Genomic DNA, 20,071 nt, shown 5'->3' on the forward strand with positions numbered 1-20,071 from the left:
ATTTGATGTACTCTATGGCGCCACGCAAAGCCGCAAGTTCTGCCGCTGTGGACGTAGTGACATGTGACAGTTTGATTCGCAGAGTGATTCCTCTAGCTGGAATCACCATCGCACCACCACAACCAGACGCTGTGGTTGAACCATCGGTGTATATGTGCACGTGGTTGTTGTACATTTCGTGCAGATGGTTCAAGCTCAATTGTTTTAGGGCTGATGAAGGCAAATTTGATTTTTTCTGTATTCCTGGAATTGAAACACGTACTTGTGGAAAACATCAGCTTGTGAACAAAAGCGTCCCACTCTGTCCCGGCAGTCTTTAGCTGCACCTGGCCCTTGCGCCATTAAAAAGCCATATACACTAAAACCTCATCAAAACAAAGTCACACTTGCCACAAGAATAACTTTGTTATATCTGAAAACTGGTTATAAACGGTTATCTTTTGCACTCTATTCATGACAGCACTATTCTTCATTTACTTCATTATAACCAATAATTCGTTATATCTGAGTTCCTTACATTGAGGTTTGAGTTTAATACAGTAGAATCTCGATGATATGATTATGGTTGATGTGAATTTTGCGACGATACGAATTTTAAGGTTGTTTCGAATGAACTACTGTATATCAATTTTGCCATGATTTGGTGTTATATGAATAGTTTGCCCAGCCACAGTAGATGATAAGAACGTACGATTGACCGCTGCACACAAGCGACGCAACGCGGCTTGTCTGTGGGAACACCGGCCGCATGAGCGAGGAAACCGCGGCACTTTTTGAGAGACGGTGAAGGAAAGTCCAAAAGAACATAATGAACTTTCTCCAACAAGAAGTAGTTAATCCCAATAATCTTCTTATTCATCTTCATGATCAGCTTAAATTGTTTTTGGTTGAAGCAAAATCGGGATGATCTGAATACCTTGCGTGCTCCCTTCATATTCGTACCATCGTGATTACACCGTATCATCATTAAAGCGGCATGCAAACGGCCAAAAGTCATAACAACATAAGTCACTTGATGACTGCAAGCACTAGCCAGCCCAATGTTTCCACAGTAAGAAACACCACGAGTGTAAAACATGCGTGCTTCTTGCTTCAATGATTCAATCGAGCTGCACTAGCTGTAACTGTTGTCCAGGTAGATAATTCAGCATTCAACACTGAGCACTCTTTGAAGTAGCCACTTTTGCTGGCTTGCCCAACAGCAACAGCAACACTGCAGCCTTGGCACATATGGCAAGGTAACATTCACTATCTGTCCCATCTTTCACGATGGCACCACTGTCATCAATACGGAAGAGCTCCCCGCATTTCATAATTGTTATTATTACTTCATTTGGATGCACAATGACACAAGGAAATAGAAACAATTACCATATAAAGGGGCACAATGGCTGCCTACTCCTTCGAGGAGGGAAAACAGAGAGGAAATGAAGATAAAAATTAGGCACGGAAAAAAAACAGTACACACGAACACAGACTGAAACTAAAGCTATAGGCCGAGCACTGCTGTGCCTCCACGTAAGGCTCTGTAGTTGCATGCAGGACAAACCTTGTAGCAGCGGAACTTGTACAGGACAATGAGCAGAATGGTCATGACCACAATGACACCCATGAGGATGAAGGCATTGGCGAAGGACTGCCACACCTTGGTGCCGGTGTCCACCGTCTGGTCGGTGAATGGCGTGTACACCCTGGAAAGGACAGTCATGCACGTGTGGGACAAAGCACAAGGCCACCAAACATCAATTGTTCGCAATTGAAGAAAGTGGAAAACGCAATACAAGGGGCAAGAGAACAAGTTCAACTCTCCTAACCAGAAAGCAATGAGACAGCAGAGTACAGTAGTACTCTAGCAGCTGTGTCACCCAATCACTTTTGATGACGATCGAGCTCAATACGGATCCAATATCGTGATTGTGTTTGGCTCCCTTAAGAAAGCTTCAGGAAGGAGCCTACCACTATTGAGAAATTTGAAACTGATCTGTCTTAATCACGATAAGCAGTGCACGGAATGACACCGATAAAACACACCAACATAATAAAATAACACGGTTAATAGCAAGCCTGAATGGGAGGACCATTGGGAACACTGTCTATGTCCTATTTTGCAACACTCATTTTCCCTTCAAGGAAATGCTGTGGGAGACCGTTTCGGTTTCTGCTTGCAGTTACGACAACAATGACCACACAAGTCAATAGTGTTTTGCAAGTCGATCTATAGTATACATGCATGAAAGAACTTGTTGCGCTAGTTGGTACAACATTTAAAAAAATGCCTGGGTGTGTGAATTTGTCATGTGTTTGCACTCTAATATATATGTGCACACATCAGTGTTTCAGGTAAGCATGAGATATTGAAAGGCACAAAATAAAGTGTTTCGCTAACAAGATCACTCATCAAACACTGTAAACATGTACACTCACCCTGTGTGATTAAAGGACCCCCGACACCAAATTTGGAAACTCGCGGTGCTTGAGTTGTTTGATAGTCCTGCATGCGGAGCCACCTCTGCCCAATTATTAGTGGCAAGCGTAGCCTAGAAGATACTTAATTTTTGTTTTAAAGTAAGAGTGCATACCCTTTTAAGTATTCAGGTGCAATTGACATTTTTTGTGGTTTCACGTAGACTGGGACACCACTTGTGACGCTGCAGGGTAAACAGTTGTGGGGCGCGCACAATACCCCAACTGCCACCCAGCAGAGTTATTGTTCGTCACCACTCCCGCTATGTTGTTGGGCTGCTCTCAAGTTGGTTTTGGCTGCTTATGCAGGAATGCTTTTCTTTTTCCTGAGGGGAACACGCTCAAAGAACCTACATCGTTTCATCCTTTACCGAAAGCGGGTCCCCCTATTTGAAAAAAGTCTAAGGCGCTGTTCCGCTGTGGGGCGCTAGTTTCTTATGGTATTTAGGTAGGCGTTTCAAACTGATGCAAAATCATTCTGAACTAATGCTGCTAACATTAACTACACAATGCATTAAAGCATTTCTGATATAATTTCGGCCTTACCAGATGCAAAGCTATGAATTACTGTAAAAAACTCGCAAAAGAGACTTTCGCTGTCAGGGGTCCTTTACGATGACATAGCCACAAGCTATTCAAAAAGTATTTGATGCGCAGCATGCGCTTTCTGGAATGCTGTCATGGAGTGATGCCCCTTTTTCAGATTACTGTTTTCTATAGCTTTCCTATACTTTCTGTTGTTTTCCAATTCCATAGTTTTTCCATCTTCGACCGAATTAATGGGCACACCATTGCTCTGACCAATGAGCAAGTGTGAAAAGTACAGCATTGGAAAAGGCATTGCTTTGTGTGAGCAGCTGTAGTAACAAATTGAGAGTGAAGAGTTTCCTCGCTATGCCTGCCTGGCAAGAGCATAGCCAGAATTTTTAATTTTAAAAGCGAAGTTCCTTAAGGGGTGGGCTGAGCGTCCCGTCATAATCGTATGTAGCCACCTCTCGTTAGTTCTTGAACCGGCCGTAGAGGGCAGTACTTGTACATACGTATAACGAAATGCCTACAAGCTGAAAAATGCAGATGGTACAATACTAGAGAATGTTACTTGTGGTATGATAAATAATAAAAATCACAGCATATCCATGAAGTGAATGATGATGAGTGGGGCGCAGCGTCCGTCATTCTGTCCATGCTTCCAGCCGTTCGTTAGTTCTTACTTCTGTCCATCCGTGCATCCATCCCTCCGTCCCTGTCCATCCGTGTGTCCGTCCATTCGTGTATCCGTCTGTCCCTGCATTCGTCCATAAGTCCGTGCGTCCGTTGATGCGTCCTCCTTCTCGTGCATCCGTCCGTCTGTCCTTGCGTTCGTCCATCAAACTGACAGACAGACAGACAACGGGCGGACACGGCGAGTGGATGATTCATAGTTTGCCGATAGAAAGTATGATACGCACAAGGTGGCGGCGGCTCGCGCTTGAAGACGGAACCTTGATGTGCAAGTACGTGAGAAAACAGGAACGCCGTCACACGAAAACGTTGGCGATCGCGTGTGTGCCATACGCTAGGGGGCGCTGTGTATTAAAATAAAAGTTGTTCTGGCGCGCGCGCGCGTGCGTTCAGAATGTTGGTGGATAAACAAGGCTGCAGAGTGGCTTGCGCTCGAAGACTGAACCCCAATGTGCAAGTGCGCGAGGCAGAAGCGTGCTGTGAAGCTGCATGGCTGTGCCGACAAGATCCCGGAATACAAAAGCGGGAGGCCGAAGTGGCAGAACAGCAGCATGCCGACCCAGCTTCGCTACACTCTACATCATTCAGTCATTTTTAAAACTTTCTTTTTTTTTGGAGGGGAGGGTCCGACCATATTTTATGTACATACAAGTGTGTGCATACGTAAGCAAGCAAAATTGAAAAGTTTTTTTTTTTTGTTGGGGGGGGGGGGGGGGGGTTTAAGACAATATGAGACTATTGTGGCAGGGTAATACTTTGTATAAAATACTTGGTAATAATTTTCAGCTAAGGAAAGACAAAACTGATTTTTTTGGAAAGTAAAAAACAAAAGTGCCTAGAAATGAATGTGACACCGTCCAATAATCTTCGTTTCAAGTTTACGCACACCAACAAGGTTCCCCACGTCTTAAAGAGGCAATGTCCATTGGCTATCGAAATAAAAATGTTGCACTATTAGCTTCAGGTCACTACAACAACGACTTAAAGAAAGAAAAGAAGAAGACTCAGTGAAAAGTCAAATAAAGCACTTACAGGTAGGTGTTGGTGTGCCGGTAGAAGTTGATGGAGCTGATGGTGGCCACCACAACGAGCATGCACAGCGACACAGGCACAAACAGCTTGATGACGTGCTTGGCACCATACTTGAGCTCCTCCTCCTCCTCTTCTTCACCGCCCTCGCCACCCCAAGACGGGGCCCGGCCACGGCCACTCGCCACCGCGGCCCCACCCGAGTCCCGACCCTCGCGGCCGACTGGCCCCCCGGAGAATGCCACTTCCACTTCTTCATCGCCCGTCGGCTGCACAGATTGCAAGAAGTGTGTTCGGACGAGAGTTGCTACTTTCATTTACAATAAGGTGATCTGGACTTCTTTTTATGTCTGACTGCCTGAAGAATTTTTCAAATGCTTGTTGCTTTTTTTTTGGCACATCTGCATTTTTCCAGCAAATAAGTTATTTTAATGATCATCATGCTCGTCAATGATTCTCAGGAGTCAAGAGTTGAAATCAAACATAGGTTGAGGAAATAACAAGTAATTTTAACCATGCACTGGCACACGTGCATTTAACGGAATGGAGACTACCCGGGAGACAATCTTTTAAAGTAAATATGTGATTTCATTCACAGTTGTGCATATACTTTCACACTACAAAATTATTAAAATGATTTTTTTAACTCTTCTTCGTGCTTGCATTAATTATTATGAATAAAAATGTTCTCATGGATACAAAATATAATGTAAATGTTTGCTTTTTTCGAGCTTTTTCTGAAAGTTGCTCCTTTTTTTTCGGGCTTTTGTGGTGAATATTGCTGAATAAGCGAGTGCAATTCGGCTCGGGGCAAGGGGTGGTGTGGCTTGAAGGCTGAAGTGCACCTTTCGCAACTTCCTGCCGACGCCATTGTCTTCGCTAATTATAGGTACGGTGGGTGAATTAACATGCAGCATAAAAACTTTTACTACTGTGTCTGGTCTGCGCAAGTGCTCAAAGCCACTGGGATATGTGTCAACACATTTGGCCATGAAATTAGATCCCTTGCATGAGACGTCATGTACGTAGCTTCTAAATGCACTCACACTGCACAATGACAGCTTTGTTGAGAAACTGCGGTTAACCTACTTCAGTTTGATAATGCCGTGGCAGCAACACGTCTTTGAATAGCGAAATAACCTACATTTGATGTTTTGACAACATTATTGTGACATCACAAACAAGGCATTCCCGCAACCTGGTGCTCAACACGGCGGTTTCGGTGACATAAAAGAGAGCCATCTATTCGCTTTCGTGTTCAAGTTTCGATTTCGCTACTATGACACGAAATAAAATCAGTTTAAATGAAAGCAGTCCTAAATTGTTGGATAAGAATCAGTTAAAAATGCATATATTGAAGCGCTTCTGCAAGTTGCCACACATTTATGAAGATAATATTGTCACGAGACTTCAGATGTGCGAGGGGCTTCTCAATAGCCAAGATGTAGCCGGCTCTTGAAATGCGCATCTGTCGCGGCTGGATCTCGAGCAAAGAATACACACGCGATCTTCTTTACTTTTTCAAGGTGAGAGCCGCTCTTGCTCCCAACCCATTACGTGCAGGTGGCATTATCCTCCCTTCCAAAAAACAAAAAAGAAAGATAAAAGAGAGAAAAAGAAAAGACATAGCATTGCCCCAATGCTATAACATACATGCGTGAAAAAAAGAAAAAAAAAGAAACAGAAATCCTAGATAAACGGAGAGTAGAAAATAAAGATCGTGACAATAAGACAAAAGTCAATGAGCGAGCAAAAAGTTTGCGAAAATGAATGAAGAACACAAAAACCAATGAATCATAAATAAAAAAGTTACTAACGAGCAATGAACGGTTTCATGCGCAGATTATGAACAATGTCTGGGCTCGGTCGTGAGCTGGTCCGTGCCTGAGGTCTTGAGACCGGGACCACTTCGTAGTTAATGTCACTGACGCGGCGTAGCACTTTGTATGGGCCGAAACAACGGCTAAATAGGTTTTCACTGAGGCCTCAGGGGCGAATGGGCGTCCACACCCAAACTTGGTCTCCGGGGTTGTAGACCACGTCCCTGTGGCGGGTATTATAGCGTTGTGCATCTGCTTGCTGCTGCTGGCTGATGTGCAGTTGTGCTTCCTCAGCACGCTCTGCGAATTCCTCGGCGTCAATTGCCAACTCATCGTTGTCTTGACATGGTAGCACAGAGTCTAGCGTGGTCTGCCCTTCGCAGCCGTAGAGAAGCCGAAGTGGCGTGAATCGCGTGGTCTCTTGCACGGCGGTGTTATACGCAAAGGTCACGTAAGGCAAGATCCAGTCCCATTTTTTGAGCTGTACGTTGATGCACATTGCGATCATGTCTGCAAGCATCTTATTCAGCTGCTCAGTAAGCCCATTCGTTTGCGGATGGTACGCGGTAGTCTTTTGGTGCCTAGTGTTGCTTAATTCAAAAGCTTTTTCAATAAGCTGTGCCGTGAATGCTCTGCCTCTGTCTCTTATGATGCTAGAAGGTGCACCGTGACGCTTGAAAAATTGCGCTACCTCAAAAGACGTGGCTCGTGGAATCGCCTGTGTCTCAGCGTAGCGTGTTAAACAATCAGTCGCTACGATCACCTATTTGTTGTCATCAGAAGGCAGGCGAAATTAGCCGAGGATGTCCATGCTAACTTGTATGAACGGTGTACAGGGTGCTTCAACTGGCTTAAGTAAGCCAGCCGGCTTAACAGGTGGTTGCTTTTGGCGCTGGCATTCCCAACAGCCTTTGGCGTACTGTTTGACGCATGTCGAAAGTCCAGGCCAATAGTACTTCTCGCTCACCCTGGCAAGTGTACGTGAGTAGCCTAGGTGGCTAGACGTGAGTTCGTCATGGCAAGCGAAAAGGACATCGTCTCGCATGTCCCGAGGAACCACCAGGAGGTAGGCACGGTCGTTCGAGCGAACGTTTTTCTTGTATAGCACGCAGTCTCGCAGGCAAAACGAGGTCAACGAGCGGGAGAGATGATGTGGTATGGTTGTGTCGTGGCCTTCCAAGTGATCAATAATTGGTAGAATTTCTTCGTCATCATGCTGTCGTATGCTCAGGTGCGACGAGCTAATGGCTCCCAGGAAGCCTTAGTCATCCTCTGCTTCCTGACTGACGAGACGAAGCGGTGCGCGCGACAGTGTGTCAGCGTCTTCATGCTTACGGCTGGACTTATAAATGATCGTGACGTCAAATTCCTGCAGCTGCAAGCTCCACCATGCTAGTCGTCCCGAAGGGTCTCGCATGTTTGCCAGCAAACAGAGGGCATATGGTGGTCTGTCCCTATCTTGAAGGGACGACCAGAAAGGTACGGGCGAAACTTGCAGATTGCCAACACTACTGCAAGACACTCTTTCTTCGTAGTGGAATAATTCGCCTGGGCATAGGATAGGGAGTGGCTGGTGTAAGTTATGACTCTTTCGATGCCACCTTGACGCTGAACGAGCACTGCACCAAGACCAACGTTGCTGGCGTCAGTGTGCAACTTCGTGTCAGCATCATGGTCGAAATGAACGAGAACGGGCGCTGATTGCATGCGCTATCGCAGTCCAGCAAACGTTGCTCGTTTTCCAACACAAATGGTGTGTCGTCCCTTGTGAGGCGAGTCAGGGGTTCCACTATCCGTGAAAAGTCGTCAATGAACCTGCGGTAGTAGGCACACAAACCAAGAAAGGGCCGGAGGGCCTTCTTATAGACAGGAGCTGGAAATTCAGCAACAGTGGCAAGTTTGTCTGGATTAGGACAGACTCCTTCGGCGCTAACTACATGTCCAAGAAATTTGAGTTCCTCATAACAGAAGTGGCACTTCTGTGGCTTCAGTGTGAGGTTCGCCGTTCAAATAGCCTTCGGCACACTGTGCAATCGGTGAAGATGCTGCTCAAACAAGGCAGAAAAGACCACCACATCGTCAAGGTAGACAAGACAAGTCTGCCACTTCAGCCCCGTGAGGACAGTGTCCATCATTCACTGTAAAGCTAGCCGGCGCTGAACACAAGCCAAAAGGAAACACTCGAAATTGGTAGAGGCTGTCTGGAGTCACGAAGGCTGTTTTCTCATGGTCTCGCTCATCTACCTCAATTTGCCAATACCCTCTTTTTAGATCCAGAGAAGAGAAATACTGGGCATGACGAAGTCTATCTTACGAGTCGTTGATATGCGGCAGGGGGACACGTCTTTCTTGGTCACGTTGTTAAGCTTCCGGTAGTCGACGCAAAAGCGTAGTGTCCCGTCTTTCTTTTTGACCAAGACCACTGGAGATGACCATGGGCAGTTGGATGGTTCGATGACACCATCTTCCAGCATCTTTCGGACTTGCGTTTGTATCGCTTTGCGTTCTTTTATCGACACGCTGTAAGGATGCTGGTTGATCGGGCGTGCGTCGTCGTACGTGACTATTCTGTGCTGTGTGATGGACGTCTGGCGCACCTTAGAGAAACTTGCGAAGCAGGACGGGAATCCAAACAAGAGCATGCGCAGTGCAGTCTGGTTAAAACAAACAAGAGCATGCGCAGTACAGCCTGGCTACTGGTCGACAGCCCAGGATTTATGTCAATATTAGCGAATGCCGTGTCTGTGGCGTAGGTGGCCTTTGACAACCCCGCGAAACAGTTGCCAGTTTCTTCTATTTTGTTGGCAAAAGCGATCGAAGTGCTGCGAAAGAGGTGTCGGTGCTCGTTGCTAAAGTTGGCAACAAGCAACTGCAATCGGCCCCCACGAAGCTGTATGACACTTCTGGCTACACAAATGTCTTGTCTCAGAAGGTGGTCAAAGTTCGTTTTTGCCACTGCTATGCTATCGCCAAAATTGCAGCATGTGACGTCGACCATGATGCTTGCTCGAGGAGGAAGCGTGACGCTGTCTGCAGAAACTCGAAGTACGTCAAAATGCTGTTCGTCATCCTGTACATCAATTGCTCGGTCGGCTGAAAACATGACACGACGCTCTTGCAGGTCAATAATAGCACCATACTCCTGAAGAAAGTCAACTCCAAGAATAACGTCACGGGAGCAAGCGCGTAGGACAAGGCAGCTAGCGCCAAACGTATATCCTTGGACCTGAACTATAGTAGCACAGGCGCTCAGCGTAGTAACAACATGGCCGCCAGCCGTCCTAATCTACGAGTTTTGCCACGGCGTGATTACTTTTTTTTAGCTGCGAGGCCAGTTTCCCATTTAATATTGAGTAGTCAGCGCCAGTGTCCACTAACACGTCATCCACGTAACCATCAATCGTCACTGATATATGAAGTGAAAGCCAGTCGTATTCTGCAGTATCATTACGTATCTAAGTCGGTCAAAGGTCTCCAGCACTTCGATTTTCAGCGACTCCGCCCCCAGAACTTGCTCCAGTTAGTTTTCCCAGCGGGGACTTGCGAGATCTTGCAGTAGAATACCGCTGGGGCAGCGATGAAAATAACTTCGGTGACGGTGAACGCGACTGGCACCCAGCGGACGGTAGTGTAGGGCGCTGGGCGAGGTAGTTTCCGATGTCACAGGGTCACTGGCCGTACCGGGATTCGCGGTGAGTACGCAGAGAAGCCGCGAAGCCCAAGGCGGCGCGGTATGGGCACTGGCGGTACAAGTGATCTGCTTCACTGCAGTGAAAGCACAGAGGCCGGCGGTCGGGTGTACGCCAAATATCTGACTTCCGAGGAGACGTGCGCCTATCATCTACGTAGTGAACTGGCTGCTTTTAATAATGGCTGGCTGGGCGGGCCGGACAAATGTTGGCGACGCATACCTATCGTCGTAGTACTGTGTTGGCTGCGGCGACTGGAGTGACACGGTGGGAGGAGCGCAAACGGTCGCAGGCAGCTTTAAGGCTTCCATATAGGTGGTCGTCTCACAGTGGTATTCAGTGAGGGCTGGCACGGAGTTTTCAGGAGGCGAGGGGGCCCGTAGTGCCTGGTGCAGCCCCTATCTGATAACCGCTGCAAGTGAGCCAGATGAGAGATGAGGTGTCCCGCCGGCTTTCTGCAGCTCTTCGTGACCACGGAACTAATAAGTTCTCGTAGCATGTCGTTCGTTCCAGTTGTGGCGAGAATGTTTGCAGTGCACATGCCATTTATTTGTTGGTCATACATGCTGAAATGTTGCTGCAGCATATTCTCCATGGTCTTAGCCTCCGTCAAGAACTGCGCGACGGTCATAGGAGGGCTCCACACGAGGCCGGCAAAGAGCTCATCTTTAACACCACGCATCAGATGGCGCAACGTCTCATCCTCCGCCATTCGTGAGTCAGCTGGTCAGAAGAGACGTGTCATGTCTTCCACGTAAGTGGTAACTGTTTCATTTTGCAATGGCACTCGGACCTGAATTGCTCGTTCTTGACGATCGGCGCTTGTGTTGGTCTCCAGAAGCCTACGACGGAACTCGTGCCACGACGTCAGGTGCTCCTCGCGATTCTGGTACTATGTACGCGCTCCATGCTCCAAGTAGAAGTATACACTTCCCAGTTTGGCCGCGTCATCCCATTGATTTAAGGCGGCTACGCGCTCGAAATCGGCCAAACAATTTTTGACGTCTTTATGCTCCGTGCCCTGGAACGTCGTCAGGACCCGGGGGTTCTCCAACATATATCGGTTTGGAATCGCAGTTCCTGTGTCGGTTGAAGCTGTTTGAACCAAAGCACTCGTCATACCTGTTGAAGTGGTGGGGTTCGTGTCATTGACTTCCGGAGGCAATCCCCTGATTCGGTGGCTGGTCTGATGCACTGGGGTGTTAACTGGGATTGGACACGTTAGGCGACTCCCTGGAGGGGCCTGCAACACCCGTGAGGGCTACCCAGCAGCTCTACCAGTTTGTCACGAGACTTCAGATGTGCAAGAGGCTTTTAATTAGCCAAGATGTAGCCAGCTCTTGAAAAGCGCATCTGTCGCGGCTGGACCTCAAGCGAAGTCGACGCACGCGATCTTTTCTTTTTCAGGGTGAGAGCCACTCTTGCTCCCAACCCTTTACATGCAGGTGGCAATATCCAAGGTTTGACAGGCCAAAACCATGATGTGGTTGACTTGCTGGGGGTTTAGCCTGCATCTAAACGTGAACACACACGCAATTTTTGGAGTTTTGCACTTATCAAGTATGTCTTCGCTATGGCCAGGAATCAAAGCAGCACTAGCGGGTTTAGCAGCGTGACACCTAACCTGTCGAGCAACAGCGATAGAACATAAATCAGGGGAAAAAAATACAAATGTACGGTCACATTTCCGTCGATCTTCACATCATTCACACTAGAACCTAACCTAATACGTGCTAGAAATTGAAGCGACAGTATCATTCCATGCGCGAATAACTCCGCTGGCATCGATACGCCGTGCACTACGGCACCGATCAAGTCAAAAGGCATGTCGCGCATCTTCCGAGACGTTAATATGAGCCATCTTTCGAGGGCGAGGTTTCAAGCTGGCCGCCAAGGGATCACGAGTGGATGCGATGCGATACAGACACCCCATATCTGACGGTTTCTCTCACATAGGCAGAAATTAAAGGACATCACTGGGTTACACGGCGGAGGCGAAAGCTTTAACTAACGGACACAGCCTAGACCAAGCAAAGTGCAAACTGAAACGGCTAGAATGCGTGAAAGCCAGTTGTCATTCTGACTAAACGCCATCCAAAAAGCACGCACCTCCCGGCTGTGTTTACTTCTAAATCTTTCGCGGGCCCCCCGACCCCGGAGCGTGATTTTAAAAGATACTACGCTGTGTAAATACCACGCCTCGGACTTTCACAGCACACGTTTTGAGCCACGTTTCGATCTATTTACCTCAATTAAACGGTGCTCGTCTACAGCCTCCATGGCTCCTACAATCCCGCAATCATGAACGAGCGATGAAGCCGCTGACGATGCGAACGACGCACGGAAAGAGGAAAACGAACCCGGGGCGGAACAAGCCTCGATCCTGACGATAGTTTCCTTATCGCGAGAACAATGGGACGCCGGTTATCCACCGATGCGAAACCACAGCGCGAGCGATTGGTTGCACCCCGCTGCTTCGCAGACACGCACACACCGCACAACACACCTGCTGCTGTGAGTCAACCAAGTCTCGACGCTTCCGGCGCGGTGGATCAAACTTGACGGGTGCCGCGTTCCTTCCCAGGTCAGCGTACGTCGAAGTGGGCTCCATCAGGCAGAGATACTCGTTTAACGAGTCAGAATCGCAGCCGATCATAAAAGGGGCTTGACTTTAGACGCGATATCGGGTGGTTACCCGTTCGCCATTGAGGAATCATAAAAGTTTGATTGAAAAAAAAGAAAGGAAAAGCAGATTTCCCAAAATGGCGACGTAAACTTCCGGTCAATTCCAGTTTGCTTCCGGCTTAGAGCGAGCCATGAAGAGACAATCGTAGTCAAGCCAGAGTCGTTAAGTTTATAGAATTTTATTTGTTGCCGAACTTTATTTTTCTTGCAACGAGCTGCAGTACAGCCCGTTTACGTTTCACAGTGCCCGTTGGTTTTAGAAAACACCCGTAGTGACATCTGTGCGTCGATATAGTGACGTTGCCCCTGAAATTAGCGCGCTCTTCACTGCTTTGTCGCTGAAGCGTTAGTTTTGTGCACGTTGTAGCTAGCTTTCTTTACTAAAAAGGTGCGTCACTATGAACACCTGATGAGACACAAGTACACCCTTTAAAAGTCCAGTGACGTCAAGCTATTTTGGAAACAACACATTGGGACAGGCCACAAAAAACAACACGCGTTTTAAGAAGTCAGACAGGCAGCCACGCTTGTATTTACAGAAATTTATTAACCTAAGGGTCGCGCTGCGCCGCAATAGAAAAAAAAAAAAAAGTGGAAAGAAGCAACATATATACAACATTTTGCAATAAGTACCGACCAAGACAGGAAGGCAATGCAGAGTGTAACGTATGTACATAAATGGAAGGTATTATACAATAAAATAATGTGTGGTGAATATTTTTTGGCTTTTTCTCCCTTAGTGATCTTGACTCTGAAGAAAGGATGACACATACACTGTACACACACCACAATACTACCACACACTGAAAACAAGCTTGGAGCTGTTTCTTATCATTTTTTTTTACACCAGGTACCGTGGCAGAAAGGTGTTCGACTTCTAGACACAGCTGCATCACCACCTAATGACTCGGAAACACAGGGCGTTAAACACTGCGAACAAAGATGGCAGCATAGCAAGCACATATTAGTCGCACGCATTGATGAAAAAACTGTATCACACTTCAACGGGAAAGGGGACACCATTGACAACACGATCAGCTTTTACCCTTTAAAACACGTACATGCACACAAAATGTCAGAAACTAATGTTAATCTTATTCTCTAGACTGAAAACACACACACATATTGACCTCAAATGATTCTACATTTCAACCTCACTCGGGTCTGGAGTAATCAGATCCATTAGGTCACCCATCGTTCTTGATAAGAGGTTTGAAGTAACAACCATCGCATATAAATAGCCACGCACCAAGTGGCACTCAACAAGAACCAAGGAGCAAAAAGGGGATCAGCAAAGTTTCATCTTTGCCGCTTTTCGCATAATGGTGGTGAGGATTTTTGAGTGATATTAAATAGCATTCTAATGATGATGAAAGACAATGCGGCCTAGACGATGAACAGCAACTCTCAGACTAGCTGAGTGAAGTGGCGGAGCTGGGCTTGCAAAACAAAACAACTCTCAATGAAAACCGAAGGCACCATTTCCAGAGCAAACACTCACCCCCCCCCCCCCCCCCCCCAACCCCATCCCCAAGAGAAAACAGACAAGTCATCGGTGGGGTACTAGAAACAAGAGCATGCATTGGCACCAGATTTTGTGAGTGGACAACTCAAGAGCTCCTGTGCCTCCGAATGCCAATCAATTCTACAGAGATGAAGTGAATCGATTGCCTGATTCAGTGAGATCCTCGTACCTATACTCTGTTCCAGAAGTGCCGTGCAGCAGAGCCAAAGCTACACGACCCTTGAACGCAGGTTGTTGCAAAGCGGGATATAGTGCCCCGTATACGTAGCCCGTTGTTTGTCCTCGTGACTTTTGCAAGCGGTCTCGTTGGAAAATTTTTACTTGAAGGCTTCTTTGCATGTTGTAGCTGTGATTTGTATGACAATATTGTCGCATTTTCTGTAGAAAACAATTTTTGTGGCTCCATGATACTGAAGAAAGAGTTCTTGCTTGTACGTGTCATAACATGCAAACGACGAAAAAAAAATAACGCCGTTGTGGCTTGTATGTGTTATGTTTTTACTTATAAAAGTACGAAGGAATGGTACAACACTGTCTAAACTTTCATGAGTAGTCCGCACAGCCCGAGCGTCCACAGCGCCGCGGAGGACCCAGTCTTGTGTTGTGATTAGTCCGTGGTGGCAGATGTGTTCACTACTGTCAAGATGGCAGCACCTGGTTTACCTGTGCAATATCGCTCCCAGATCAGCTTTTATGACAAGAGAGCGAAGCAGTTGGCTCTAAATGTGTTCGGTACACTGCGCAAGGAGGGCGGCAGGAATGCAAGCATGAGCTCTCTCATTAAGAGAATGGTTGCATTCACCAATGTCAGCGAGCGTGCGCTGTACAAGTGGGTAGCGAAGCACGATAAGCACGGCGAGGCACCAGGAATAGAGCATCATTTCGTATCGAACGCGAGCAGCATCTCGCATATGCCTATAGGCATGTGTATACGAAATCTGACGAAGTGTGGTGCTTTCATATTCAATTTGGCTAGTGCGGCGCTTTCCACCGAGACATGAGCCACTGAACCCTATCTCTCAAATGTATACGTGCAAGTATCTCGAAGACGCGCACTTTTATGGTGCTGAGGAGAATATTTAACCGCTTTCACAATTACAGCTCATCTCACTGCGCAGTTGCACAGTGTCCCGAGACGCTCTTGCCGCTTTCGCTGCAGCGCACGTTGCTAGCAGACAACAGGACTCGTAAGGATACACTTAGATGTGCTCGCCCTCCCGATTGCTTGAGAAGGACTGTAGCTTCCACAGTTTTGCACGGAACTTCTGAAACAGAGTATACTGACAGTTGATGCTGGTCTAAACGAAAGAAAAAAAAATGCTGAGATGACAGTTAAGGCACTGGCCAATTATCGACCATGCTTGGCTGCTAATTATAACCCCCAAGATTGTTAGGTGATCCAGCAGTCAACCAAAAATTAACACAAACTACATCAGTAATGACAGAGCAGTCACGTGCAGCCTGCCAAGGCCTTCCTTGTTTGTGCAAATGTGCACATGCTGGAACAGCCATAAGCCAACTGCCAGCTTGTGTGTTTACTGTACAATTCGTGAACCAACATCAACTCAACACAACTTGGTCACACAAACACTGGTAAAGATGCCGTCGGCTTCATGCGAGTACTAAGGTGAACCCCTTACACAAGCCGAGCTTTTCAAGATGGCACCCAGGGTATTTGGTGGCAACACGAAGTGTCCTGGGTACGTCGGAAATAACAATGGAAAGATGAGATACACGCAAGTACACATGCATACAAATGACAGAGCTTGTGTCGCCAGAAGTCGGAGAGATGATCGATGCACTGACAGCAGGTGCAAACACGTGGCCATTCTTTTTTGCCTCCAGGTGGTAAAGGAAATGGGTCAACAGAAAGGCTTTGGCTTTGGCATCAACGGCATGCGGAAAACGCTCTGGTGCAAGACGATGGACAAATGCACTGTCACTGCAAAGAAAAAAAAAAGCAAGCACACCGAAAATTAGAAAAGATGGCAAACAGATTACAAGCCTGTCAGCAGCGTTATTACGAGTCGCCTTTTTATTTTTCACGTCAAAAATATTACATGTAAGCCAACGTACTCATGACTGTGGTTCCACGAAGTGTCGCAAGATGTCAACACCATTGTTGCAGTAACCTCGTATTTTTTACTTTTTTGCGCATACGAGGATACTGCACACGATAAAAACAACGTCTCATGATTTTGCCGCAGTGATGAATCAATCCTATTTAAGTTAAACATAGTTCAAATGCAGTTAGCATCACCACTTAAGATTTGAGAAAACGTAAAAATATAGGTTTCCGTATAAACATAAACGTTTACATATGAGCAGCTAGATTGTTGAAAAACATCTGTTCTAGCAATACGGTCAAGGCAAACCGGTATCCGGTAACATGTTAACGTAAAGAAGTACACATACCAGCTAAAAGCCCCTAATAACTCAGTATTTTACCACTAAATAAGTGGTTTGGGTGCGCTCTGCCTTCAGAGCCCCTTTTGTTTAACTTGAGTGTTTATTTTTTGAATTGCTGTACCGAACCTGCACATAACACAATCCTCTTTATAACTTTTTCTGGAATTAGTCAATTTCACTATATTCAGGTTTAACAGTAGTAAAAGAAGCTGTCACCTTTTAGCTTATTGTTAGCAAATTGACACATTGGTGCTTGTTACAATTTTCGGAGAGTTTTGAGATCAGCAATGCATTAATAAGAGCCTTAATTACACATACTTTGTAGTTTGTATTATCGACATACCGCACTTTCTCGACTGCGAGGACACAATTATGAAGTAAGAGCCGACTTTTCACTGCATCCAGAAAGGAAAAAATAATAATAAAAATTGTGTGCATGATTCCACTTTCCAGAAAAAATGAATTTAAGTATACGATTGTAATGTGATGGTCAACTTCAGTCTGCGAAAGTCTGGAAAAAAAGCTTGCGTTACACTCAAGTATATACAGTATAAAACTAGTTCATAATTGGTTTCGATATATTCGGGATCATCAGCACACGTCATTTTCGAGAATGCTTGCCCTGTTGAAGTGTGCTCTAGTAATACAGCACTTACATGAAAATGAAATACAGTTAAACCTGGATAAAATGAAATTCATAAATTTTCGAAAAAATTTGTTATAAAGAGGATTTCATTATATGCAGGTTCGGTACAAAAATTAAAAAAAAACAAAAAATTTTAACAAATGGGGGACTGAAGCCAGAGCTAAACCAAAACACTCATATTACAGTAAAAAACTGCGTTATTATTGCTGAACATTTTCGGCGGCTTTCCACCATCGCCGCCATATTCCGTAACAAGTTCAAATTGATAACATGCACCCGCGCATCGTAACTTTCACGAGCGAGTAAAAGCGTGCGAGCGTTGCTGAAGCAGAGATCAAATGAGTCGAATCCTTCTTATCGCCTGGAAAGTGCAGGAGATAATATCTTCCGTGTGTTAGAACTGCCGTCGAATGCTCAAACACTAAGTAAACTACTTGTCTTGAATGAGCATGAAACAACGTGGGGAGGAAAGAGGGTGGGAACGCTTGAGTAGTAATGATGAACTCGGAAGAGCAGACGCGATCGCTGGCACGCTTGCTATCTCTGCGAGTATAAGAGCTGTTTCAACGTGAAAGGACTGTGTGAAAAAAGCACTTCTCCCTGGAGCAGCCGCATTCGCTCACATCAGCGTTTTGTAGGAGTTCCACAATATCGGATCCAAAAGAATTGGCTGTCAGCCTTACTTCTTATAACGTTACACTTTTTTACTATCGCATTCATTGTATTGCATTCAACATACCGTCGTGTTGCCAGAACTAATCGGCTAATCGCGAAAGCTACCAGCCTGCGAACTCCCGGTGCGGCGCAATATGGAAGCGCATGACTAGTCGACCTCTTAAGATTCGTCGTCACTGTGGTCTCGGAGAGTTTCCATCAGCGCCTAATTTGTCATTCCGTCGGTGGCGACGACACGGTTGTCTGAAATTAAGAAAAGTCAGTTTCGCCACAAGGACGAAGCAATCAATGCAAAATAACAACATGGAATGTAACGCTAAGAACAGCAAGCAGATCGAAACGTGCAGCCCTGCTCACGCACAAATAACGCACGACAATAACATACGCAGGACAAGAGCGAACTAACAATGTTTACCACTTGACACTTAACGTGCTGTTTAAACAAACGAGGCACGAACAGGAGCTTTGAACAGGCCGGCAAGTGTTTCCAACGCTTTGCTAAGACGACACGGTGGTGGCACCTACCCATCGCCTTGCATTTCAAACCTTATCGCCTCTGAGATGGCCACACATGCCGCGCACTTCGTTTTCTAAGATATCTGCTAGATAGCGCTAATGTCTCACGTGTGAAGTGCCTCGATGCACTCGTTCACCTCCACTGCACACATCGAGGCACTCTAACGCGGCACCTCCAATATACCATTCACCGATTTTCTCGCATAGAACATCAATTAAACGTTTTGTTCACTCTCTCTAGATGCAAGAAGACTATCGTCTTTCAATCACATTTGCAGTGAAACATGCAGATACGGGGCCAATTTTTTTTTGTTTGGAGGGGGAGCGGCACACCCGCGCATGCGACCGCGGCAGCGAAAACGGCGGCAATGCCGGCTCGTGGAGTGCAGACCCGTCTGCCTGCTTTGTGCTCACCCCCGCGCAATAACGAGTTCTCGCTCTAGCCTAGTGAGCCGTGCGCACCGCCGCCGCTTCGAGCTTTGGCAGCGGCGGGACAGCCGCGGAAGATGCATGCTCGTACCAAAATGCGGAGTGAAATTCCTACATTCTCTGTGGGAAAAATTCATCATATCAAAATTGTCTCCCACTGTTACTTCACTACATAGGGGTAGCAAATACATCTGCTTCTATGGAGCAACAGCGGGAATTGAAAAACTTCGTTATATTGAGAAATTCGTTATATAGAGGTTTGTTATAAGCAGGTTTAACTGTAAATCATTACTGTTTCATTGACACCATCCATTGCCACGAGCCATGAACAAACAACATAATACATACAGTAGGCACTTCAGCTGCATGCCATAACCGAGTGTTCATCCTCGCAAAAGGCTCAACAAACACGCTCACCTCCTGAGGAGTGGGGCGTACGGCCGATGTTGGCGGCGGTCACTTGCCGCGTTTGGACCAGTCCTTGGGCGTCCAGTGCAGGCACTTGGGGTCGATTCGCAGGGGCCGCTTGAGGGCCGCCCGCTCGTACGCGTCGATCACTTCTCTCGTCAGGGTGATGATGTACTGGCCCTTGTAGTAGTTGATGAGGTTCAGGTACTGCAGCGTCGATATCACATCTTCCTTCTTGATACTTGTCAGCTCACTCATTTCACTGCACACAGACGAGGGGGAAAGAGAGCGAAAGTGATTAAAATGTGTCACTGAGTTGAGCTGGAACCAGAAAAAGCATTGCATCTCCAATTGCTCACATTTGCCATCAAGTCGGGTGAGTTAGCCAGCAAACAAGCATGTAAACACACATGCACACAATGATGCACACTTCTCATTAACATATCTCTACACCACATCTAGCACCAACACTTAGCTAGGCATCACACTTGACAATAAGTCTACGAAAAGACAATGAGAAAGGCCACTGTAGAGTACAACCACAGTAACAGAAATG

At 46.4% G+C, this 20,071-nt stretch overlaps 2 protein-coding genes across 5 annotated transcripts in view; both read right to left on the bottom strand.

The window, feature by feature from the left end:
- The window catches only part of LOC119167506 (presenilin-1), a 38,255-nt gene extending 25,287 nt beyond the window's left edge, over nucleotides 1-12,968 (bottom strand). The window contains exons 1-3 of one of the 2 annotated variants that reach the window (XM_037418999.2): nucleotides 12,729-12,968; nucleotides 4,717-4,982; nucleotides 1,550-1,691 (exon numbers count right to left, since the gene is read on the bottom strand). In XM_037418999.2, the coding sequence (XP_037274896.2) occupies nucleotides 1,550-1,691; nucleotides 4,717-4,982; nucleotides 12,729-12,878 (558 nt within the window). In that variant the 5' untranslated portion in view covers nucleotides 12,879-12,968. Of the gene's footprint in view, nucleotides 1-1,549; nucleotides 1,692-4,716; nucleotides 4,983-12,469; nucleotides 12,644-12,728 lie in introns of those variants that run through there. The other variant, XM_037419000.2, reaches the window with a different exon arrangement.
- Nucleotides 12,969-16,239: 3,271 nt separating this feature from the next.
- Tip60 (Histone acetyltransferase Tip60) overlaps nucleotides 16,240-20,071 on the bottom strand; it is a 39,730-nt gene continuing 35,898 nt past the window's right edge. For all 3 annotated transcript variants that reach the window (XM_037418997.2, XM_037418998.2, XM_037418996.2), the window contains 2 exons: nucleotides 19,525-19,777; nucleotides 16,240-16,374 (listed from right to left, as the gene is read on the bottom strand). In XM_037418997.2, the coding sequence (XP_037274894.2) occupies nucleotides 19,564-19,777 (214 nt within the window). In that variant the 3' untranslated portion in view covers nucleotides 16,240-16,374; nucleotides 19,525-19,563. The remainder of the gene's footprint in view (nucleotides 16,375-19,524; nucleotides 19,778-20,071) is intronic.

This window comes from Rhipicephalus microplus, chromosome 6, assembly GCF_043290135.1.
Source record: "Rhipicephalus microplus isolate Deutch F79 chromosome 6, USDA_Rmic, whole genome shotgun sequence".
Classification (NCBI taxonomy): Eukaryota; Metazoa; Arthropoda; class Arachnida; order Ixodida; family Ixodidae; genus Rhipicephalus; species Rhipicephalus microplus.